Below are 17,758 nucleotides of genomic sequence, written 5' to 3' on the forward strand. Positions count from 1 at the left end.
CCCAAGACCAATTTTGCTACCCAACTACGCGGGACCGCAAATGAGGAGTTTGATTGCTATGATAAATGCAGCGATGATAGCCCCAGTCCCAGAAATTAACGTCCAATCACGTCATCGCACGTCATCGTTGCAACGGATTTTGGATAAACCTAGCGAAGTCCCGCCGGAAACGGATGTAGTGAACTTTGATTTCACTGGCCCCCCAGCAAGACGATGTGTTTCATTACCCAACATTTCGATAAGCATAAATCCCGAAACTATCAAAGTGGAGTCCACTACTATGCAAATTTCGGCAGACGTTTCAAATAGCGAAACAAGGGCTGCAGTGATCGAGCCCGTAAATAACAATGTTAAAAAGAAACGCATTTCATTTCAGAAAAGAACAAAAAAGATTATCCGTCGCTTATTATGCTGCGCATAGTTCTTACATTATATTATGTCTGTAGAATAAAATATACTTATATTGATAGCTTCAAATTATCTGATATTAACTGAAAAATATTTTACATGTTAATAAACGTTTTTGTTATATGTTATTTAATTTTTTATCATTATTAAGTAACGTCAAAATAAAATTATAAAATTAATCTGCGTGGCTAGAGAAAACTAAAAAGACTATATTGAGTATATTGTATAGATAATTTATACGGGTTTTTTGTACCTAATAACTTGTGTAAAAAAACTCACGAAGTAGCGTGTGTTAAATTTTCAACGAATGAACAAAAAATGTTATACAAGAAAAAATTAATAAATTTTGTGATAACTTGTGAGATACAATGTTTATGATAAAGCTCACTGCGTGTATTTGTTTTCATACGCTTTAATTGCTCAGAGTTTTAAAATGCAAAATTTTAATATTTTGTTTAGTTCGTTATACTTTAAAATTGATAATAATATATTGCGTTAAATAATAAATACGTTCGTGTATCACAAATTATTCTTTACATCTACGATCTATCTATCGCTAAAATTATAGACAATTTTCTCCAATTAGTAGAACTGGCATTTTAAAGAATATTTTGATTTTAAATCAAAAATGTATGTTATTGTTGTTCAAAAAAGTAAAAATCTTAAATAATTACAAAAATAAAAAATATTAAAAAATGTTATTTAATTTCTACTGAAAATGAATTAATTTATTATCATAAAGATAAAGAGTGTTTATTATCTATATTATATTATTAAAACGTGTGACGGTTTAGTCTTATTTGAAGTTCTACTGGATCAATTTTCATGTGTTTTTTTTTTAAACAAAAGTGCTCAGTGCGCAGATTAGCTATCTAATGAGAGAATTCCAAAATTTATCAATTAAATTGTTTTTGGAGATATTTTAGTTTTCCGTGTATTTGTGTTGTCACGTGCGTTGTTTGCCATACCTATACACACTACACACACATCTTTACAACTTCCACTACTCCTACGTCAACTGTAGTCTGCAGTACTCTTGCGTTGTCTGGTCGTCGTCGCACACAATCATGAAGCGAACGTCACGCCAGCTCCCCTTTTTTTAAAAATATGAAAATTTTATTATTCTATCATTAAGTACGTCATTTGTACGAATTTGTACGCAGTGGCCCAGAATTTGTATGACCAAAGAGGCTAAGTTATCTCAAAAACCATGGAGGGAGGGTCAGCATGACGTCACACCAGCCCCCTCTCATCACTTGAGAAATATGAAATGTTTTTTTTGTAAATCTTTTGCGCTCAATTTGTACGTATTTGCACGTGCCATATGAAAATTTGTACACTATTAGTTTTGTGAGGATCACGACATACCTTTTGGTTGGAGAAAGGAAGGGGTGACATAAAAACAAACTAAAAGCTCACCAAAGAAACTTAAGGTATAATCATAAAAACAGATATATATGGTAAATGTATACGTTTAATGATATTAACCAATGACTAACTGACTTAGGTACAAGATTAGGTATTACCACAGACTTCTATATAATACTAGATAGCGAACTCCCGTTATCAGTTGAATAGCATTGATTATTACTGAATAGGTACTGATTTATCAGACATCAGTTGTCAGTTTGTCACCGTCGGGCGCTATATTTTCAGTTGGCAAAACATTATTATAACACATAATTATTATGGAATAAACAGAATTTAGTTTCATAAAAAAGTGTAATAAAGAATTTGTTCCTACACAATAATTTATTTATAATTTATACATCATTTTTCCATCATTATGGTTGTCCTATAGTTGTTGTTATAGATGTAAAAAGGACCAATCAATAACATTTTTCAATTTTTAAAATTTCCCAAAGAGGTTATAAATTAAAATATTTTCCAAAGAGATAATAAATTTAAATATTTTCCAAAGAGGTTATAAACTTAAATATTTTCCAAAGAGGTTATAAATATGTCAATGTTTAAAATTTCCCAAAGAGGTTATAAATTAAAATATTTTCCAAAGAGATAATAAATTTAAATATTTTCCAAAGAGGTTATAAATTTAAATATTTTCAAAAGAGATTATAAATTTCCTAATGTTTAAAAAATTTCCCAAAGTGATTATAAATTAAAATATTTTCCAAAGAGGTTATAAATTTAAATATTTTCTAAAGAGGTTATAAATTTCTCAATGTTTAAAATTTCCCAAAGAGATTATAAATTTAAATATTTTCCAAAGAGGTTATAAATTTCTCATTGTTTAAAATTTCCCAAAGAGATTATAAACTTAAATATTTTCCAAAGAGGTTATAAATATGTCAATGTTTAAAATTTCTCAAAGAGGTTATAAATTAAAATATTTTCCAAAGAGATAATAAATTAAAATATTTTCCAAAGAGGTTATAAATTTAAATATTTTCGAAAGAGATTATAAATTTCCCAATGTTTAAAAAATTTCCCAAAAAGGTTATAAATTAAAATATTTTCCAAAGAGATTATAAATTTAAATATTTTCGAAAGAGATTATAAATTTCCTAATGTTTAAAAAATTTCCCAAAGTGATTATAAATTAAAATATTTCCCAAAGAGATTATAAACTTAAATATTTTCCAAAGAGGTTATAAATATGTCAATGTTTAAAATTTCCAAAGAGGTTATAAATTAAAATATTTTCCAAAGAGATAATAAATTTAAATATTTTCCAAAGAGGTTATAAATTTAAATATTTTCGAAAGAGATTATAAATTTCCCAATGTTTAAAAAATTTCCCAAAGAGGTTATAAACTTAAATATTTTCCAAAGAGGTTATAAATTTCTCAATGTTTAAAATTTCCCAAAGAGATTATAAATTTAAATATTTTCCAAAGAGGTTACAAATATGTCAATGTTTAGAATTTCCCTAAAATATTATGAATTAAAATATTTTCCAAAGAGGTTATAAATTAAAATATTTTCCAAAGAGATTATAAACTTAAATATTTTCCTAAGAGGTTATAAATATGTCAATGTTGAAAATTTTCCAAAGAGATTATAAACTTAAATATTTTCCAAAGAGGTTATAAATATGTCAATGTTTAAAATTTCTCAAAGAGGTTATAAATTAAAATATTTTCCAAAGAGATAATAAATTTAAATATTTTCCAAAGAGGTTATAAATTGAAATATTTTTTAAAGAGGTTATAAATTTCTCAATGTTTAAAATTTCCCAAAGAGATTATGAATTAAAATATTTTCCAAAGAGATAATAAATTTAAATCTTTTCCAAAGAGGTTATAAATATGTCAATGCTGAAAATTTTCCAAAGAGATTATAAATTAAAATATTTTCCAAAGAGGTTATAAATTTTTCAATGTCTAGAATTTCCCAAAAAGAATTTTATATTCTTTAAGTTAGGAGGCTGGTGAGACGTCATTCCTTCTCTCACATGTTTTTTTTATATATCTTAGCCCCTTTGGTTATGCCACTGCTTACAAATTCGTACAAATGATGTAATAAATGATAGAATTATTTAATTACCATATTTTTAAAAAAGGAGGCTGTCGTGACGTACGTTATCATGGCCCTCCACAAAGATAACTATACAACTGTCTACTGCTGCACTATCGTTACAAAACCCATAATAAATATGAGTTAGTCAAATAATGTTCTCTTTACACTTACTAGCCATAAATTTCCAATAAGAGTTGTTTGTGCTATAACAATAAACAAAGTACAGAAACAAAAGTTGTATGAATTAGGGTTGTATTTGCCCAATCTGTATTTAGTCATGGTCAACTTTATGTAGCCATGTCCAGAGTTAGATCTTTTGAAAAATTAAAAATACAAATATACCGAAAAACAAAAATGATACCATTAATATAGTTTTTAAAGAAATTCTATAATAATAATAATACACAAATAAGTTAAAATTTTCATTTAACTGTTAATTTATTTGTGCTGGGTGAAATATTTGCAGTTTTTTCCGTATATGAATATATTTATTAAGTTTATTAAAACTTAAGAACTTAAATTGAATTTTATTTTATGTTTTCTTGAACATTATTGTCGTATTATTATAATTATATTGTATTCATTGTTCATATATATAATTATTCAAAAATCTAATTTTTTTATTGTTACCCGACAGTTATGGTCAATTCAACTACTATATATATATATATATTATGTTATAATATGAAATTGATATTCTTACCATAATAATTGGTATTTAACAATTAGAGTGACTTATCCATAAACTTTGTTAACATAAGATACTAGTTTTTAAATTAAAAACTGTGTTTCAAGAATAAATAATTAAAATGTAATGTATTTTATGTATTATCATGAAATACTTGAAGAAAATTAACTGGCATGTTTCTGTTTTTATTATTCGTTCTACGACTATTTTTCATGTGCTTTTTAATTTTAAATCGAGTAGTTTTAATGAGCTTCTACAATTTAGAATCTTAATCGCATGTTAAAGGAATTCCTTACTTTTGAATTTCATTTTCACAATGAATTTAAACTTCGCTGTCTGGGTTTTGAATAACTAAATGAAAAGTAAAACTCGAATTTAATAGGTATTTTAAAACAATTTTTATTTTCTGTTCATTTTGTGTCATTTTATTAAGTATTTTTGGCCGAATTGGCTATATTTAATTAAATAAATAAATAATTAAAAACGAGTTGTTGCCATTGTCAACCATAAAGTGTTGAGATATAAAATATTCGTGTTATATCTGTATAACTGTTTTCTTTCAGTATTGTCTCGAAGAGCACATTGAATACGGTTTAATCTATTCTAATATTGTATAAATATATTCGTAAATAAATCATGCAAAAAATCATATAAAATGGTATAGTTGACACAGAGAGGATAGCTGTCCCTGAATTTTGATTATAGACATTATTACATAGTGTGATTTGCTAAACATCAATACCTTCATATTTTTTTTTTTTTTTTTTTATAATAAAAATATTTAAATTCTGATTTTTTGAATTTTTGATTTGTTGAGATTTGATGTACTAATTTTGAAGAGTATCTAGAGATACTCATCTAGATATACACATTTTATAACGATAACATCCTTTTCTAGTAAAATTGTTGTGTAGATTTTTTTTTTTAAACGTCGATGTACCTGACTTAAAATAAGTCACAATAATGAGTTATTGTTTTCAGTTATTAAAAAGTGTATAGTAATTTTTCATTTTTTTTTTTTTATACACATACTAATAAGTATTTGATGAATTTTAACATTTGTGAGAAATTAATTTTTCAACAAAGCATGAAACACATACTGACTTATCAGAAAAGTTGTTTGCATAAAAGTTTTTTATTTTTAATTATCGTATCCAAAAGTTTGTATTTAAAGTTTTTAAGATAAATTGTTTAATTATTTAACTCTGATATTTTTATGAAAAAAAAAAAATCAATAATAAATGCTGATTATACATGTTTTCACAGAATTAAAGTAATCATATAATAACTTTGTATTATAAATAAAAGCAAAAATAATTTACTTATTACTTACCAATTATTTGAATTTAGTAAGCTTTTTTCTTAATAAAAATTAAAATAGTAGGCAAGTGGATAAGCTCTGCTATATATTAGATGTTGAGTGGGTCACTATTAAGGGTGAGTTAAATTTAAATCCAATGGATACAGTGTATACGAAAAAAAATTCTGAACGAAAACGGTCTGTCAGTCGAATTCATGAGTAGATTTTACAAAAAAATTTTTTTAATACCGTTTGATACGTTTTGAAGTCGTTTATTTTACTTATAGTATTACGGACACGTAATAATGGTAATTGATTAGTTAGAAAAAAAAAAAAATGTTTTTAATTATTTAAAACTTTTTAATTTGAACAAGTGCATTTTCTTATTCAATCAATAATTGAACTATATTTCAGGTTTCCATTTCAATGATTTAGCTTTAATACCATTGTGACTGTGACGAGTCAAATTAAGAATATATTGTAGTATAAAAATTGTTTACCTACTCAAAAATGGTCGACAGAGTGTTTATTTTTAAATTTTAATTTAGGTTGTCTGAAAGAATAATTTGAAAAAAATTGCAGTTGGTTTTTACTTATTTTTTATTTATTTTACTTATTACATTGTTGTTAAACGTCATAAGTCATTACGATCATAAGCAGTCAGTAGATCAGAATACTTATATGATGTAATATAGTAGCGGTATCTAAATCAATTTATGTTTTCGAAAATTAATTTTTTATATAATAAAGTATATTCATGCCAATACATTTTTTAGATATTTTTTAACATATTATGTACGTTTATTAATATTATTATCATTATAGATTCGCGTAAAAAAAATTAAATTTAGTGTTCCTACCACACGGGGTAGTCTACTGGAAAGTGGAACCGTGTTTCGGGTTGAAACAACAACGATCGACTCTCTCGAATTATTGGAATATAACAATAACCGTCACAAGTACAAGAGTTAAAGTTATGGTCGCATTCAAGATAATCACGGTGATCATAACATAATACGTACCGAATAAAATCCTCGCCGTGTCTCGGCTCTGTAGTCACTATATAACATTCCACACGTATGATATCATTAGTATCTTTGTTTAAAAACAATACCCACCGGTACCTATCTACGGGTATACATTATTTATGGGCGTCGAAGTGCACTGATCGCAGTCGGCGATTGCTTTGGAACGTGGAATTAAAAACGTATATATTTTTGTCGTTCAAAAAGTAAAAAAAAAAAAAATTAGAAAACGATAACGATAAAAAAAAAAAAAAACATTAAAAAAACGTTGTTTCGTCTTGACTGAAAGTTTTGTGAAAAAAAAATATTTTCAAAGGCGTTAATATAGATTTCAAAATATTGGGCGTCGTCCGATAAAAGAATCATCGCGTATATTACACGCGTATCATATATCTTTAAAGAGAGTGAAAATAAATAGATGTTTTTTTTCCCGTTGTTGTCTAGGGTTTCCCTCAGCGTCGGTTACTGCGGAAAACAAAACCGTTGTTATATCGTCGGCGGCGTTCGTGTCAATCGCGTCGAATTCGGGACACTGCCTATTATACGTCATGTATTATGCACATACGCATCTATTGCGCCGGTACAAAAAAAATGTAAAAAGGTTCACATCGATTGCGCGCCCGAGCAAAATTTTTAATTTTGGTGAATAATTGATTCTTCACCGCGTTCGCCAAAATCCATTTCCATAATAAACGAGAACCGCACGACGACTATAACAACGTACCTAATAATATTGTGTAGGCACAACGCGCGTGCAATCGTACCGGACGATTTGTCCAGGTCTCTTCTCTACGTCATCTTCGAACGACGAAACAACGCGACGATAAAAATAACCGCGCGGTTTTCAAACGTATAGGCGCCCAAAGGCGGGTTATCCATCCTGGCACCCGTACGTTCGGATTTTTATTATTTTTGTTTTCAACCGTCGATTGTACTATAATTTATACCGATTGGCACCTAAATATTTTCCCGTGAAAAACCAATTATTCCGCTGGGGTGCCAGGGTGACGTAACCCCGCTGTAGCACCACCTGCGAAACTAAATAATGCATTTCGTGAACATTTTTTTTTTTTTTTTCCCATTAATTGTACTACAATTCGTACCGCTTAGTACGACCGTTTACAGAATTTGCACCTAAGCATTTCCTCCGGAACTCGAACACGGGGGTGGGTGCCAGGATAACCTGTCTGGCGTCCACGACGAGCGCTGCAACGCCATCGATTGATTACACCTGCACCGGATTCGCGTTCGTCGTGGTGGTCTGCAAACCGCGTTCGTATAAATCACTTAACCCAACCGCGAACGGTCGACGCGGATTATCGGCTGAAAGTTCCACGGCCGACGGCAATAGACGACCGTGGTTAAAATACGCACATCGAAGTATCGACGTACACCTTCCTTTCTTTTTTCCGTCCCGCAATTCTCCATTTTTCACCTATGCGAATTTCCGGCGCAATCGATACGCGCGCCGCCGTTTATCGTCGGACGTACGCGATTTCGGACACGGCGTTCTTATAAATCTTATACACTACGTTCGGTCGAATGCGTCAGAGAAAAACAATCTGCGTGCGGTTCGCGTTTACCGGAATTCAAGAAGGGATGTGGGGAGAGGGCAGATTCGCGAGACGGCGTGGAATTCGCGAGGGATAAACATAGAGGTGTGATGTTATTGTAGAGAGAACACATTCACAAATATCATTACGTTTTATTTATTTCGTTCATATAACTACAAGTATATAAGAGTATACAATACGACTCGTGTCTACACAATATAATATAATATTATTATAACCTTACATATCATAAACACAGGCTCTGTAATATGTTTTTGTTTTTATTTATAAATAATATACAACGTAACGATAATAGTAGTTTTTACAAGCACGCGGCACCTATATTATATATATATATAGCCGACGGGCGTCGCCAGTCGTAGTATTGTTTTATTATTACGTTAATTATTTTTTATAATTTTAATTTTTATTTTTTATACATCTAGACACTTATTACAACACATTTAATATTACAAATCGTTACAAATTATTAATATAACTGTTAAGATAATATTAGTTATAATAATTACGCTTAAACTCTAAAGTTGAACATTGACGCGAAACAATAATAATATTCTAATACAATAAAAATAATAATAAACTATTAAGTCGTCGTCGGGAATATTGTTATCATGATATCCACATTATCGTATATTATATTCAGTTCTGATATTTTAATCGTGCGTTTATAATATACCCAATAGTAATAATGTGTATATCACAATAGAATACTCATTACAAATTAATAGGTCTATCGTAATATTACAAAATCGTTCAATTATCACAGTAAAAACAATAATAATAATAATAATAATAATGATAATAATAGAGGATAAATCGTTACGATACTATATAGTTTATAATTTATTTTTTGAGGTTCAAATTTATTGTAAAGTGTAAACATATGAAAAATTAATAATTATAAAAAAATAAATATTATAAAAGCAGATCCTTAGTATAAAAAACGCGTTTGTTCGTTTGAAATGAACAATTATTATTAATATCTTTTCAAAATCAAATTAGGTACTATAATATTGATAATAAAATATACTGTACACAAATATAAGTGTATTAGAGAGTAAAAAAATGGGTTGGTTTTTAATTTTTAAATGTTTATCGAAACTGTTTGTGGATTGTCTTAAACGATATTATATTATTATACAATAATTATTATTGTTATATTATATTGTATGCTAAAGGGTGGGAGGCGAAAAGCGTATAATTTTCAGTAAAAAAACACGCGTTTGAGCTCTGCGCAGTCGGTACTTTTATAAATATAATATTAAAACAATGAGCTGGATTTGTTTCCGGCCAAAACGTGTGATGTGTGTCTAACGAACGAAACGTATAATAAACTAATTTACATAAATAAAATAGAATCTATCACAACAATATCTCGATATATAAAAGAAAAAAAAATAAATAAAAAGGAACTATATCATAAAATTAATACCAATCGAGTTTACAAATAAATAACAATTCAATATGTACATTATTATTTTACAAGAACAAAATTAAAAAAGAAATCGATTACGTATTGTACATACAAAACACATAGTGTGTATTGGTGTATAACAAAATAAAAAAAAAATAAAAATAATATAATTATTATACAATACGAGATTGATTATTTAAATAATGTACAAATATGTATAATACATAGGTATATAATTGAGTTGTATAACTACGCATAACGATAAGGGGTAAAAAAAAAAAATTCGAGCAAAAGTTGTTCATATATGTACAAACCGGGTTTACTCGAAACGTTTTGATTTGTTCAGATGCGTTTTTTTTCGAATGTGAAACATCGAATTGACTTATGATGATTTTTCAGCATTCTTCAACGAACCACCGCAGTCGTCGACGCGGGCTGGTACAGTGCAGGTGACCTGTAAAATCAACATTTAAAACATTACATTATTATGATATATATATTTTATGTTCATCTCTGAATTCGTATATTATAAAGTATCTCTTAATAGACGTAAGAGAAAGACAAGCATTCAATAATTGTTTGTGAAAACTGTTTCTCGTGAAAAATACTATGATCTAATATCTATAGCCGTAGTTTAAAAACCAAATAATCAATAAATGATACAGAAGACCATATTGGTCAAATCATTTTTTTTTGCACTTTTCAATATGTTATGTAATTGTTATATTTATTGATGTATACGTATAAATTTATTTTCTCAACTTTGTTTAAGTAAGAGCTTATCATCTTATTATACTTTAAGTGGTTATTTGTTTTTTTGGCAAAACCGTTTTTCTGTATAATCTTGTAATTATTAACAACCGAATATGAAGCTGACTCAGAACTACTTTAAGTTATTTTGAATTGATATTTAAACGTATTAATTAAAATTAACTTTTTTATCTATCTCACATTAAAGTTACCTATATCAAACCACTTTAAAATCGTATGTGCAGCATAACTTATTTTGGAAAAGAAAGTTTTTATTTAGGTCGAATTTTGTCACTATATACATTTTTAGAAAAAAATTATAATTATTTATACTGTTTTTAGCGATAGTTTGATACGTACTAAAGTATATTATATGATTTACAATATTGTAATTTGTTGTATACCTAGAATAAATATAAATATATAAATATACCTAGGTAAAATTCAGTGCTTACCCACAAAGGATGTAATTTTTATTTAATCCTATAGAAATAATATGAAATATTATTAAAAAACAATTTACGAAAAAAAAACATTTTCAGTATTAAAAAACAGATATTACACGGGGTACATCTATTAAAAAAAAAAAAAAAATACTGGGCAAGTATAAGTAACTGTTGTGCTATACTATACAATAGGTAAATCAAAAAGTATTTTACAGTATTGTGTAACGTTCCGAGGGCAAAAAAATATTTGGTAACATTGGGAACCAATGACTGTAGTGATGTAGATCGTAAGCATAAAATACTTACAATGCTTTGTCGCGAGTGTCATTATCACTTGCGTCCAACAGCTGTTGACGAAGACGATGTTTGAAGTACAATTGGACACGGTACATCGTTCGCTTCGGCGTACAGACAAGACGATTCGCTGCACGAGCAACCGCTGCTGCAGCTACCCTTGTCGTCAGCTCCCGCGACATTGACGTCACCACCGCTGATACCTCTATCATCGTCGTCGTCATCGTCTTCGTCACACCAACCACGGTCTCGATGCCACTGTTCTGAAAACCCAATCACATTGTTAATAACGAATAACGATAATATTCCTATTATTATTTATTTTTAATTTTCAAAAGTATTGTATACTGTAAAGATTTGCGACTTTTATAGGGAAGGAAAACAGACATTTATTGATTACTTTCCGATTTTTTTTTTTTTTTTTTTATTAAATGGAACGTTATTCTTACCCTCTTTCATGTCTAATTGAAACATCAATGCATATATTTCTATCGATTTTTCCTCAAAAATACATTGAGGTAGTATAATTTAACGATAATATGACGAAGTACAGACAAAGAACAAACGAATTTAACATAATTTTCATTTAAATGTCTGCAGATAGTTTATTTGACATGTAATACCTATCGGAATAAATATCAATAACTAAGAATTGTTTATTCGAAAACCTAATTATTGCCTATCAATACGATAACTTAAATAAACGACATTCTGAAATCTTCCAAAATTTTTATTTCAAAGCGTCATTTCAGAGCTGTCGTGTATTAACGATTACTCATCGTTTTTTATTCATAAGTCTAGTATAATTCATATAAAATACTTAAAATATTATGAAGATAAAACTGATGACGAAGAAAAAATATTGAAAACTATAATATCCATAACAAAAATAAAAACAATTCTGTTTTATTCTTTATATTGTTTGTCAGCGATAATAGTTGAGTTTGAATTTTAATTTCATAAGTTTAATTTTTAAGCCAAATTTAACAATAGGTTTTTATTTATTTTTAATTTAAAATCATCGTATACAACGTGGTTAAAAAAAAAAAAAAACTGTAAATTATTTAGTTTAACCACATAATATATCACATATAAAAAAGCAATTTTTAATTTAACGTATTATTGTTTTAATTTACTAGAAAACTCTAGGTGATAATTATTACGGATACTTAAAACATATTTTGAATTATTAAGTTAATTAAAAAACTAACCAACTAACTAGTTAAATTAAAAAGTTACTTAGTTATACATTTTTAACTAGGTAGCTGAAGCAATTTCCACCTTTAATAATTTATATACCGCTGTACGAGTAGTTTCGTGCGGTATAATCTTACGTATATATTAAATTGGTGGGATAAAACGCACGATAATATGGACGAAGGCGATGGTCGTATAAAAGTAATTTTTGACATTTTATTATTGCAATGATTCCCGTTCTTTTTAACGATCTTTACGTTATACTGATAGTCTCCCGAGTACCATATATCGCGGATCTTGGAAAACAATATATTCTCATCCAATAATCGTGTGTATAGCGGTCTTCTGTACATCGATATGTATAATACAAGCTGATTCTTTTATTGCAAACCCGATAGTACCTCAGGAAATAAATCTTGTTTAAAGAACATATACCGTCTTATGTATTTCTACGCGACTATTGCGTAATAATTATTGTTCTTTGTTCTTGAAATTAAAAATGTCTAGTACTTCTGGAAATATTGTCTTGTTTACGATGAAATAATCATTAAATACGTATACATGTGGGAAAAACAGATACAGATTTAGTGAGATAAAATTATAAAATTTACGTACACTATTCGTTGTGAAGGGGGGGGATGAGTATTGGACAACCAATGTTTCTTTAATAAGGACAAGCAAGACTGATTGCTATGACTTTTTAGCTTATATGATATTATTGTTAATGGTAATCTGATAATTAACTGATGAGATCAGGATTGGCTATTTAATACTGCTAATGAAAGACATGATGAATGGATTAACTTTCCTATATTAAACAAAAACTTGATGCTGGATTCTGATTGCAAAGTCAACAGATATCATTGTAAAAAGGCACGAGTTATCTGTACCAAATTGGGCTATGAACCGGTTATGATTGTTATGAATACATGACGCACTAACGGGGACTTAAAGGTAGTCCAGTATGTGATGTGATTGTGGCAAACAAGGACAATCCATAAATCCTATTATAAAGGAATGCCAGGTGAAGAAATTTAGTGAGGACATCTATGGAATAATACCAGAGATATTATTATAAAGGACTAAGGATAGTAAGACATTTGTTTGTAACTTACAACTTTTATAATTTTTAAATTTATAATATTTTTGTTCCCATTAACTTCTACTTGATCATATTATATTACATTCAATTTTGTTATTCTTATTTGTTTTAATTAACTGATTATTATTATTAATATCTATACTATTATTTTAAAACTAATATTTTTTATTTTAACGTTAATTTAGTTTATACATAAATCATATATACAAATAAATAAACGGCAGTCTGTATAAAAAACTTTCAAATTTTGATTGGTTCTTAATACAAGACTAAAATAACAAGGAATTTATAAATACTTTTCTTACTGGGTAAATTGATTTAGAAAAATAAAAGATAAATAGGAAATTGGTTAAGAAAACCTCATAACAATAATATAACCTTGTTTTTTAATTATTTATTTTTTAAATATAACTAATGTTGAAATACGTTACAGTTACGTATCGCGTGTTACACAAAATATCGTTTTTAAAATGGAAGTGCATAGAATGTATAGAAATAGTCAATTTTTTATGTAAGCCATTTTGATGATAAATATTGATACAGTATTAATAATAAATCGACATTTTAATACGACTTCATAGATAGCATTGATGTTGGATTAAAGTAAAAATTTCATCGATCAGGCGGATAATACAAATCTTAATAGACTGACTTTATGATTTACTATAATATTATATAACTATTAACAATATCTATTTAATAGAGCTTATATAAATTTGTAGGTCATACAATAAAACAGTTCCGGAGATATAAGGTAATATAATTCATTTTGAGCAACAAATAAGTTATATCCTACAGTGTTGAAAAGAACGAATTCCTTCTAAAAGTCAGAACGTTGAATCAATTAATTAAAAATAAACATTATAAGGAACGAACAAAATTCTTCTGCCTGAGAAAAAAAACTAACGTTTTCCATTCCTTGCACAAAGTATGCACAGACATTGAACAATTTGGCGATTACAGACTTAAAAGAACTATATCGTATTATACGCTTTTAAATTGTTGTAAAGATCATGGCAGTCAATTAAACTGAATTCAAGAGTTTTAAATTTTAATGAATACTAGGTATTTTATCAAGTAATTCTAAATTTCAAATCAATACTTAGAGATTTTTTTTAGTTTCAACATTATTAAATTGTATTTTAATTTTTATAATTTGAAATCAATAAAATAAAATTTTTTTATAAACTCATTTATTTTTTAAAAGAACAATAGAATAACGAATTCTTTTTCAAAAAAAAAAAAAAAAAAAAAAGAAAGAAAGAAAGAAAGAAAAAAATGAAAAAGAAACTGAACGAATTCTTTTCGTTTTATAAATGATGGAATGTAACGGATTCCTTTTCATACGGAACGTGCCAAAACACTAGTTATATCCATCGTAAGTCTATACTCACAACAAACATTTTGTGTGATGGAATGAGGAAAGAGGGTTAAGTCTATTTCAACGAACTTAAAACTTACAATGTGGATCCAAAATTCTTACCGGAATGATGTTTGTACCCGAGACCCGGCAGGTTGGACTGCATACAACGGTCTATACTATTCCCCTCGGAACAGCAAGTGTTGTACTGCTGTGGCTGTTCGTCAGGTGTCCGTTTGTTGCACTGCATCGGAGGTGGCTGTGGCTGTTGTTGCGTCGGCTGATTGACATGACCGTACAAAAGCGACGCGCTCTCGTATTCGTAATCTGAGTGCATGCGATTCCGCGACGCGCCATATTTGTTAGACGACCGGTCCAGTCCCTGACACGAAGACACGTTGCACACGGATGGATGAGACGAATTCGGTACCTGATTACAATGAAATTACTTTATGAAATATGCGACGTGATTTTTGTACGACTGCAACGCTTAAGGTGTTATCGTCCAGAATATGTGTAGCAGGAAATGTGCAGGGGCGTAACTTTATTGCGGTTAAAACGAAAAACTAGTTTTTTGAATTTTGGACACAAGAAAGGACTGTATATCTAAAACTATCAACATTAACGGGGAAAATTATCGAAATCAGTTAGAACTATGGTCTACTAGTTATAGTAAATCATTATAGTTATTTATTAATAATCAAACTATTATTCTTATTTACTTATTAATTAGGTAATAGGTATTTTGTTTTTTGCCTAATTTTTTTTTAACGACAGTGTTATTTACATTATTAATCATTTTTCAAATATTTAAAGCATGATGTTTTTGTTTATATTTTAAAATATACTAGGTACATAATAGTTATAATATATTATTATAATAATATTAACTATAAAAATAAAACTTGGTAATTACTGTGAATTATGAGGTTATAGTATGTAAAGACTAGTTTTTAACAAAAAGTAAGAATGTCTATTATGTGAAAATATCTATACGTTTAGTCCTTATTAGAAGGAGATTATATAAATTTCCTACATCTAGTTATTATCAGAAATTTTAAATACTTTTAATCAAAAAAGAAGATATTTCGAATAATTATAATAAGTTTTATTTAAAAATAAAATTTTTATTGAAAATTATTTTTATTTTTATTTTTATAATCATCGATAGAAGTCGTAAGTGTAAGTATTATATGGTCGTTAAGAATCTAATGAATCTATAGAACATTATTTCAAAAAGATTTGATAAGCAAATAAAAAAAAAGAAGATTTATTTGGTTAAAATTTCAAAATTCATACCAAATATAAATTATTGATTATTGCATTATTTGTAATACGGTGACAATTACCGGTGGTGGTTGTGTGGAAGGTGGTGGGTTGAATCTGTGTTCGTTGCTTTGGTTGCCAGTGTAAATCCATGCGGGCGTGTAGCCGTTGCAACTGCCGGCTAAAGACTTGCTGGAGTGGATGTGTGACTGTTTCGAGAAATTTCCACCGTGCATACGACGACTTGTTTGTGGACTGCCTCCATTGGACTATACAGAAATGTGAAAAAAATAAAGAAATCAGTCATTTTTTGAAAATTAATAAAAAAATAACGAGGATAAAATGTTAATACTAAAATTGCATTAAAATTTTAGTTTATTTAATATATATATATATAAAAATATTATAAATAATTGAGTGAAGTTTTAAGTCTCTTACAGTATAGGATTCGTATTTTTATAATTATATTATAATAATTAAAAAACTACAATTGATTTTACGTATATGAAAGTAATAAGAAAAACTAAAAAAAAAAAAAAAACAGAATTTAAAAAACACCAATGAGACGAACGAAATAAATCGACCGTGTAACCGAGGAGAGTGTGACGAACTATGAGAACCTATACCTGAGATGTTTTCCGCATAGAATCAGTCGGCGGGTGTTGAGGGGGCGGTGGGAGGAACTCATTCCAATTCGGGGGCGGCGCTTGATTGATCGGGTAAATTGGGGGTTTCCGCTTGTGATTGTTGAAGTCCACGTTTTCATCTTAAATATGAAAAAAAGGATTAGTTCGTTAAAAAAAAATATAAAATAAAAGTATTGGTTTAAAACTGTCAATCCTTTTGCGCTTACCGAGGTAATGGTTGTTAGGTGCGGCAACTTGTTCATGACAGCGTTCATGACACGAACCGTTGGAGCTCAAAGTCTTGGTTTCGGACGAGCTGCTAGCGGCCCCAAAGAGATGCGTAGATTCCTATTCACACATGATTGATAAAAAAAAAATGTATAATAGTTTGTAGTTGTAATTGTGTGGGTGTCAATGACTTGAAGATTCAAGTCACGTGCTGATATACTGTCAATTTAGCACATTGAAAAACAACGATTTGCTTTCTGTTAAACTTAATACATTTACGCCGTACGCACAGGGAACAAAACACAAAGCGTAAGTTTTAAAATGAAATTAATCGAATTAAATGTAAAGTGGTTTCCGAGGGAATGAAGGATAGGGCAAAAATACCATTAAAATGCGATAAGACGTTCTAAAAATATCGATCGTTGATGATAAGCGTTTATTGCAAAAGTCTTCAACCTTTTTACGTAGCGAGCAACCTAATATTTTTAATCTCACGGGTTACGATTTATTTAAAAAAAAAAAAAACGTATTAAAAAATATGCATATTATACTTGAAACGTGTTCGTGGGTCTCAAAAAACGACATAGCGGGTCATGGGTT

The 17,758-nt window shown here is 28.6% G+C and overlaps 1 protein-coding gene across 1 annotated transcript in view; it reads right to left on the reverse strand.

Annotated features, from left to right (window-relative positions):
- Positions 1-9,911: 9,911 nt before the first annotated feature.
- The window catches only part of LOC112597478 (roundabout homolog 2-like), a 159,957-nt gene continuing 152,110 nt past the window's right edge, over positions 9,912-17,758 (reverse strand). Inside the window, exons 14-19 of the mRNA XM_025343545.1 lie at positions 17,158-17,278; positions 16,931-17,070; positions 16,388-16,573; positions 15,162-15,468; positions 11,392-11,642; positions 9,912-10,343 (exon numbers count right to left, since the gene is read on the reverse strand). Of these exons, the coding sequence (XP_025199330.1) occupies positions 11,416-11,642; positions 15,162-15,468; positions 16,388-16,573; positions 16,931-17,070; positions 17,158-17,278 (981 nt within the window). The 3' untranslated portion in view covers positions 9,912-10,343; positions 11,392-11,415. The remainder of the gene's footprint in view (positions 10,344-11,391; positions 11,643-15,161; positions 15,469-16,387; positions 16,574-16,930; positions 17,071-17,157; positions 17,279-17,758) is intronic.

The sequence above is a fragment of the Melanaphis sacchari genome, unplaced genomic scaffold (assembly GCF_002803265.2).
Source record: "Melanaphis sacchari strain LSU unplaced genomic scaffold, SCAv2.0 Contig41_pilon_pilon, whole genome shotgun sequence".
In the NCBI taxonomy this organism is placed as follows: domain Eukaryota; kingdom Metazoa; phylum Arthropoda; class Insecta; order Hemiptera; family Aphididae; genus Melanaphis; species Melanaphis sacchari.